This window comes from Gekko japonicus, unplaced genomic scaffold (genome assembly GCF_001447785.1).
Source record: "Gekko japonicus isolate JY-2015 unplaced genomic scaffold, Gekko_japonicus_V1.1 scaffold1267, whole genome shotgun sequence".
Classification (NCBI taxonomy): Eukaryota; Metazoa; Chordata; class Lepidosauria; order Squamata; family Gekkonidae; genus Gekko; species Gekko japonicus.
In genome coordinates, this window is record NW_015165275.1 from 442,258 (window position 1) to 451,027 (window position 8,770).

The window sequence follows — 8,770 nt, forward strand, 5'->3', positions numbered from 1 at the left end:
AGGAAAAAGAGGGAAAGGAGGGAAAGGAGAGAAGTAAAGGAGGGCTGCTTCTTGCTCCTCGTGGCCTGGGGCTGCTGGGAGCAGGGGGTGGGGCTTGTTGCATGTGCCCACCCCCTGGGCTCTTTACTGCCGGAGCTCCGCTCCTGTGCGCTCCTGCAGGAAATGACCCCTGATTGGTAGAAAAATATCTGCTCCCCCCCCCCATTGACAACTCCTCTTAAAAACTGGGGCATGTTGTATGCTAAGCTCCAGCTTTTATTTACATCCCAGAATAAGTCTGGAAAATAATACGTTGCTTTGTCATTTAGCTCCTGTCCCCTGAGACAGAAAACAGCCCCCCACACACACACATTTAGCATGAGAAAGAATTTGGCACATTTTTGCAATTAATTACAAAGCCAGCAATTTATTCCCAACATGTGGCAGAAAGAGAGCGCAATGCCCAAAATAGTTAGAAATACTTGTGTGTGGAAGGCAGGGTTACCGGTTTCCACGGAATGAAGGGGAGACAGGAGACAGCCTTGTGGTAGGGATGAATGGAAGGAATGGCCATTCAGACAGTCTCAGCATCCCCACCAGCAGCTGGGAAACGGACTGTGTTGTCCTGGGCTGTGTTCTGGTAAATCACCACAACCTTAAGAAAGAAAGCCCCATTCCAATTCAACAATAAGCTCAAAGAAAGGACAGAAAATAACCAAAATGGTGCCAATCAAATTTTATCAGAAAATCCAGGGCATTTCAAGCCAAACTTTTCTTCAGTAAAATAAAAGGTTTTACTCATAAAGCACTGGATTTTCATTCCTGTGACTTCTGTAAAGGCTTAAAAGAAACAAAAAGGAGGAGGGGAAATGGAAGGACTTATTTTGGGAAGACTAGAGGCAGGAAAGGAGGCTGAGAATGAGTTGATGATAAAGCAACACCTCAGCAACGTAAGCCAAATGGAGGCCCCGGTCACACGGGCAGGAAAATGCGGGAGGGAAGCGTGGTTGCACGATCAGACGTCCCGTCGAGGTCCCGTGTTTAGGGGGGAGGTGCCGATCACACGACCATCCTGCGGCGCGGCAAAGAAGCGACGCGGCGCAATCACACCAGCAATCGCTAGGCGCCGCTTCCGTGGCAAACAGGATAGTTTTTTTTAACTGACATTTGTGCATACGCATGACTGAGCAATCGTATCTGCACATCCGAAGGCGGGTGGTGGGCGGTGGGCTTACCGGAGAGGGCGACAGACGCTTCCGGATCCCAACAGAGCTCCAAGGCATAGCCAATGGAGGGGGAGGTGGGCCCCCTCGTCACAGCCGCTCTAACCGCCTGCGCGACAGTGGCCATAGCGACCCTCCAGAGGTGGCAAGCCTGGCTGCAGTGGGAGGGGACCTCTTTGTGCGCATGCGCCGTTGGGCGCTTGTGCGCATCCTGTGGAGACTTGGAGGAAAAAAACCTGTTCACGATGGGACATGGGCGGTTGCCGGATGCCACGGGATTCCACCGGAAACGCGATCAGGCACCCGCCCTTGCCCCGTGGTTTCCGGACACTAGTACCTCGGAGGTACTAGTTTTTTACCCCGCATCTTCACCGGGAAGCCTCGGGTTCGGCACGGGAGCTCTACGCTTCCCAGATGTGGTGGTGTGATCGCGCCCGGAAAATCCGCCTCTCTTCCGTCTCTGTAGCGTGGCTACTGCTCCGTGTGACCGCAGCCGGAGAAACTTTTTTGCAACACTCGATGGTTGCCTAAATAAGGGAGTCGCCAATTGGGTGACAGAGCTATGAACAGTCACTAGCCAATGGGTCCTGTTGGTTTTCAGGCACTCTCGAGAGCACTACTAGTCGGGCTTCTCAACCTCCCAACCTCCAACATGGGACTTGCATTTAAGGGTCTATCATACATCAGCCTTCTTTTCACTTTTTTTCTGTTTCCCCCCTCTTTTTCCACAGTGGTACACCCCCATATTTGGTTATGACACAACCCCTGCTATGGATCACAGGCCACCTGTTGAGGATCAGGGCCTTACTGCAGGGGTCCCCAACGTGGTGCCCATGGCTGCCACGGCACCCACCCACACCTTTCCCGGTGTTTTTAGAAAGTGGGTTGCTCTGCTGTGGAGCTTGCTGGGTGACCTTGGGCCTCTCCCAGATTATCAGTGCAACATACCTCACAGGGTTGTTGTGAAGGTTAAACACATGACAGGAGATTGAGGTGTGCCTCCCTGGGACTCATGGGTCCAGGACAAATACTACTAGGCAGGTAGATAGCAAAGGAGGGCTCCAAGTCCCTTACCTGATGGATTCCTATTTCATGATATAGTAGGGTTGCCAGGTCTTACCGGCATGCCAGTGGGGGGTCCCAGTCCCCCTCTGGGATCTCTTTCGTGCATGCGCAAAGCACACGCACCACAATGACATCACCTGGAAGTGACGTCATCGCACACAGCATGCTGCAGGGGATGCTCTACCATTTAAGGAAAAACTCTATGGTGATGTCATTGTGCCAGGCGCAGTGCTGCGTGTCGGGCGCTTTGGGGGTGGGGCTCCCCCTGCTGGCCGAATCCGGGCCAGCAGATCTGGGGGGCTGAAAATGGGCAAACCCCTGCACTCCCTAGGGGATCTGGCAGCCCTACGATATGGGGTGAAGCTAGGTAGAACAGAGACACTGCCAAGAAAGCCCCCTGCAGTGGTCATGCCTGTTCATGGCAACATGGGATTTGAACAAGCAGCCTCATTCTTGGAGCTAAATACTACCAAGGATGAGGTCCTGTCTGTTCATGGCAACACGGGATTTGAACAAGCAGCCTCCCAGATCACTGCTCATTCTTGGAGCTAAATACTACCAAGGAGCAGCAGCTAAATACCACCAAGGTCCTGGATCTGTGGTTCCAACCTGAAGATGGAATACTATTTGGAGAAGGATAAGGAGGAGGAAAAGGAGAAGAAGAAGAAGAGGGGGAGGAGGAGGAGGAAGGGGGGGAGATTGGATTTATACCCCGCCCTTCACTTGGAGTCTCAGAGTGGCTTACAATCTCCTTTCCCACCCCATCCCCACAACAGACACCCTGTGAGGTAGGTGGGGCTGAGAGAGATCTTCCGAGAACTGCCCTTGAGCAAACAGCTCTGAGAGAACTTATGACTGACCCAATATCACTCCAGCAGCTGCATGTGGAGGAGTGGAGAATCAGACCTGGTCCGTACTCCTAACCCCTACGCCAAACTAGACAACAGTCCCTGCTCTTGGAACCCTCTGTTTGCCTTGGTCCCCACACTTTTAAAGTATTACCTGTTCGTTGTAGGTGTCTCGGCACACAGTGGCACACCCAAAGGCTGCGGTGGTGATGGCGAGGCCCAATTCTATGATGGTGAACACCAGTAAAATCATCATCACTCCAGACTCGATGTTCTGTCAATGAAACAGGGAATCAATCTCTGTTGCCTCCTACATCCTATGCCCTGGCCCAGCCCAGTTTGTCTGTTTGTTTAGCCCTTTCCATGTTGCAATGAATGCACGTATATGTCTATTTATATAAAAAGAACCAATGCGTGTTCAGTTGACAAACGAAACCAGGTTTAATGTGGGGTTTAAATTCCACGTTGAGGTGTACATGCATTGCATGTAGTGTGAGCATTATTCAGCACAGATCAAGGGTCCCCCGTACATGGACTGCACTCACATACATTGTAACATTAACCGGGCTCTGGTATGCCACTTTACTTCCCCAAGGGACCCAAAGCAGCTTACAGAAACATACTGAAACAACCGTTTCCCAAATCAGTCAATTAAACAACATAAACCAAGAAATAGATCCTGAAATCAGGGATCTTTTCGTTTAAAAAAAGAGACAACCAAGGGGGGACATGATAGAGGTTTATAAAATTATCCATGGGGTGGAAAAAGTTGGCAATGGGAAATTTCTCTCCCTCTCCCAAAATACTAGAACTCCAATGAAACTGATGGGCAGTAGATTCAGGACGGACAAAATGCTACTTTACACAGAGACTGATTAAAATGTGGAATTCACTGCCAGAAGGTGTAGTGATGGCCACAGGAATAAACAGCTGTAAAGGGGATTAGATAAATTCATGGAGGATAAGTCTATCAATGGCTACTAGCCATAGTGACTGAGGGGAACCTCCATATTCAGAGGCAGTCAACCTCTGAATTCCAAAGCCAGGAGGCCACAACAGGGGAAAGTCCTGGCCTCTATGCCCTGTTGTTGGCCTCCCCAGAGGAACTGGTTGGCCACCGTCTGAGAGAAGATGCTGGACTAGATGGACCTCTGGTCTGATCCAGCAGGGCTCTTCTTATGTTCTTATCCTGGGCTGGAGAACTGCGGCCAGTTAGAGTAGACAATGGTCCTTGGTAGACTAATGGTCCTACTCATCTTCAAGTCTCTAGAGAGCCATCTTTCAGCAACGCTGTACAGGAGACTATCTAAAGGACCAGACTTACAGTTTGGTCCTGCCCTATGGAGGTTCAACCCAGAACAGCTGAAACCCACCACAGACCCTCAGACAAATATTCCCTCTGCCTTTCTCTCTCATCAAGTAGACCCAATAAAAGCCTGGCATGAAGCTCCAACACAAGCTCTACAGGCTTGTAGTAGAGCCGTTGGATATTGCAACTCTGCATGCAAGAGGATCTGGTGGGGAAAGGGATTAAGAGAATTCTCTCCCTCGGGTACACTGGGCAATTGGCCCTGCCCTTTCGTTGGCTAAATGTTGCTTCTTTGGCCATCACTTGTCTTCCGTTTTCATCTTATATAGGACCCCTCTTCTTCTCGCTCTTACCTGGGCTTGGAGCTGTAGCGAGTCAACCTTTTTTTGAAGTTAATCTGTTCACAATAAGCTAAATGTACCTACATGAATATAACGTGGAAGAGTTGCTTCTATTTTTGTTGAGTAAAATTTCTTTTTCTTGTCACCACCACTGGAATCAGATCATCTTTGTAATTTTGAACAGCATTTCCCCCTTCACCGGAAGATGTGGATCAAGGATACTGCATAAAGCTTCCGTGTTTCCAAGTCAAATGATAGATAGATAGATAGATAGATAGATAGATAGATAGATAGATAGATATAGATATAGATATAGATATAGATATAGATATAGATATAGATATAGATATAGATATAGATATAGATAGATAGATAGATAGATAGATAATTACATTTAAGCCAATACGAGCATCTGCTTGGCATGCAGAAGGTCCCAGGTTCAATCCCCAACATCTCCAGTTAAAGAATCTGGCCATATGAAGATCTCTACCCGAGACCCTGGAGAGCTCCTGCATATCAGAGTAAACAGTGCTGACCGTGATGGACCAATGGTCTGATTCGGGATAAAGGCAACTTCATGGGTTCACGTGATGAGCAGAATGCTGTTCCCATGGTCTCTCCCTTCTCAGAAACCCTTGTTAAGCCCAGCATCTGGCTAGAAGATGAAATTCACTCACCCAAATGATGACATTCGCTTCGTAGCAGAGTTTATATGTTTCTCGATTCAGATTTGAGCAGCCACGGTCCCAGCGATGGGCCCACGGCAAGAATTCATCCATGGAAGTAGCGAAGAACAACAGCCCGATGCCGGCTGCCACGGCACTCGCCACATTCACTCCCAGCATGCCTTTCACCTAAGAAGATGACAACCATGTAACAAGAGATATCTAGGCCCCAGATCTCTCCGATCAGGACCTCCTTAGGCAATGACCTTGAGGAATCTCTCTGGGATCGCTTTGTGGTGCTTGAAATTAAGGAAATGCTTTACGGGACCCCGGGGGTGGAAGCTGCCAAAGGTTGAATGAGGGAACTTAGAGCTGCTGGGAATGGGCCAAGCAGTGCCACACCAGATCTATCTCGGAGTACGTCCTCTTAAAGTAAAGGTAAAGGTTCCTTTGCTCGTAAGCCAGTCAAATCCGACTCTAGGGTTGTGGTGCTCATCTCTGTTTCAAAGCTGAAGAGCCAGCACTTTCCGAAGACGTTTCCGTGGTCATGTGGCCGGCATGACTAAACACCAAGGCGCACGGCATGCTGTTACCTTCCCACCGAAGTGGTACCTATTTATCTACTTGCAATTTCTTGCTTTCGAACTGCTAGGTTGGCAGGAGCTGGAACTAGAGTCGGGAGCTCACTCCGTCATGCGGCACCCGGGTCTCGAACTGCTGAACTAACGACCTTCCACAGCCTGCAGTTCAGCATCTTAACCACTTGAGCCACCGCAGCTCCTCTTAGTTTCACTTAAAAGGTGGCACTCTGGCAATGGTAAGCCATATTTAGGGATATAAACCAGTGACTTCAGCCCTATGCATGTTATAAAATGCATGCACTATTCACATACAGCATACACTTGATTTTTCTTCATACGTGTGTTGAGCAATGATCATGTTATACTCAAGAGATGTACGACTCACTGTGGGACTCGAACCCCACATTTGGGGAGAGGCCGTGGCTCAGCGGCAGAGCATCTGCTTGTCACAGAGAAGGTCCCAGGTTCTCAATCCCTGGAGTATCCAATTAAAAGGATCAGGTAGCAGGTGATGTGAAGGACCTCTGCCCGAGACCTTGGAGAGCCGCTGCCAGTCTGAGTCGGCAATACTGAACTTGATGGACCCAAGGTCTGATTCAGTCTAAGGCGGCTTCATAGGTGTTCATTTAACCAGGTGCTAGTCCCAGTTTTGCTTGTAAAGAGAATGCACATTGCCTCTTTCTTACCCACATATCCATGCCGATTGTATGTGTGTTGTGTTCACTGTAGGGTTGCCATTCCCCAGGTCCAGGTGGGTAATCCCCTGGTTTGGGGGGCTTCTGCCCGCTGTTGGCCTGCTGGCTAGTGGGGGGAACCCTGCCCCTGACATCACCGGGAAGTTAAATCAGAGCTTTTGGGGTTTTTTAAAGAGGTGCCGGAACTCTCATGAGGGAAATGAAGTTTCCAGTCTGTATCCTGAAAACTCATGAACTTTTAAAAAATTTTAAAAGACTTTTGTTGAAGAGGTTCTGGAACTCCGTTCTGGCACGTTCCCCTAGGGAAAAAAAGCCCGGAGTGATGTCATCACATTGGGGATGTCGCAAACTCTATGGTTTGACCCTGATTTTACCATAGAGTTTTGCCCAAAACCCAGAGTGTCGCCCCCAACGTCACCGATGTGATGACCTCACTTCTGGGTGACGTCAGTGCATCAGAGACATCCCCGCCCACTCCTGGAGTGCCCCCCAGATCCCCCTGCCGGCAAGAGGACAGGACCTGGCAACCCTAGTTCCCTGTCACATCTGAGCAGAGCTCTAGAGACACTTTGTTGGAACAACTGTGCTGTCCCTAGGAGCTCTCCCAGGTCCTGAACCATCACAATCTGACCAGCAAGTTTCTGTTGCTACAATTTCCTCCTGCTTCGGGCCATTCCAGGCTCCTCCTCAGCCACACCCAGCACCCTCTGTGTTTCATCTTCCTGGGGCAGAAGAAACTTCTTGCACTGAACTCATATTTCCAGATTCCACTGGCATCTTTTTTCCTTATGATTGCCCCCACGCCTTCGAAGTGCCCAGCCACAACAGCTTGGGAGGCAGGATACGGGAAATATCCCACCGTCCCTTCCACCAGTAAGTGCTGTTGATGGGAGACGGAAAGGCAGCACCCTTAGTGCAGACCGCTGGGAAGCAGTGGTGGAGCCGCCGAAGCAGTGATGGAGCATGTCTTCTGGAGCATGGCAGTGAGTTTCACGAGACACTCTGTAGTGATGTGCCTGCATGCCGCAGCTGGGATCCCGGCAGCTCCACCACTGCCTCTTGATATCTCTTGGTTCAACCCCGTCTTGATCCTTGGTTCACTTGAAGAGAGACTGTGGCTCAGCGGTAGAGCATCTGCTTGGCATGCAGAAGGTCCTCGGTTCCATCCCTGGCACCTTCAGTTAAAAGGATCTGGCAGGAAGTGATGTGAAAGGCCTCAGCCTGAGGGGCTGGAGAACTGCTGCCGGTCTGAGTCTGGTCTAAGGGTCTGAACTAAGGATGTGATTGAGTGTCAGGCAGCGTCTTCAAGTCTCCATGTGTGTTCATGTGTTCAGTCACCAGCATCTCTGACTTTAAAGAGTCTCAGGTTGCAGGGGTTGCAGAAAACCTTTCTCTGCATGAGATTCTGGTTGGCCACGACCAGGAAGAACAGATAATACTGAGTGTATGGACCACTACAGTCTAATTCAGCATAGGGCCGCTTTTTACAGGGCAAGGCTGCATTCCAGTGGTAGCATATCTGCTTCATGCAGAAGGTCCCCTACGCAATCTCTGGCACCCCCAGGCTCCCAGCTAGCAAGTCATGGGGAAAGCGTTATCTGCCCAAGACCTTGGAGAGCCAGTCAGAGAAGACCATCCTAAGCGACTTGGTCCATTGGCCTGACTCAGCAGGCAGCCTCATCTGCAGACATGAGGTGATGTAAAGATAAAGACACAAAGAGATGAGTTACCAGTGGAATCTTGGGGTTCTTGGCAGCCGCCACAGACAGGGATCCCGAAACTATGAACTGGAAAAGAAGGTCAAAGGTGATGGAGAAGTCTGAAACGGAGGGTGTCTCATCTCCGATTATGTGCCAGCCCTGTCTGCTAGACCCCAGAGAACTATAATATTGGACACGGTCATAAACGGAATGGATTGCACCCCACCAGTTTTTTCTACTAGCCAAAGAGTGAAGATGGACCACTTATGACCACTGAAAAGGCCGCGTGGAGGAGGAGGAGGAGGAAGAGGAGGAGGAGGAGGAGGAGGAGGAGGAAGAGGAGGAGGAGGAGGAGGAGGAGGAG

General features: G+C 49.9%; 1 protein-coding gene across 1 annotated transcript in view; it reads right to left on the bottom strand.

Moving 5' to 3' along the window:
* Nucleotides 1-403: 403 nt before the first annotated feature.
* The window catches only part of LOC107109591 (membrane-spanning 4-domains subfamily A member 15-like), a 14,996-nt gene continuing 6,629 nt past the window's right edge, over nt 404-8,770 (bottom strand). Inside the window, exons 3-6 of the mRNA XM_015410256.1 lie at nt 8,437-8,493; nt 5,443-5,619; nt 3,270-3,389; nt 404-634 (exon numbers count right to left, since the gene is read on the bottom strand). Of these exons, the coding sequence (XP_015265742.1) occupies nt 554-634; nt 3,270-3,389; nt 5,443-5,619; nt 8,437-8,493 (435 nt within the window). The 3' untranslated portion in view covers nt 404-553. The remainder of the gene's footprint in view (nt 635-3,269; nt 3,390-5,442; nt 5,620-8,436; nt 8,494-8,770) is intronic.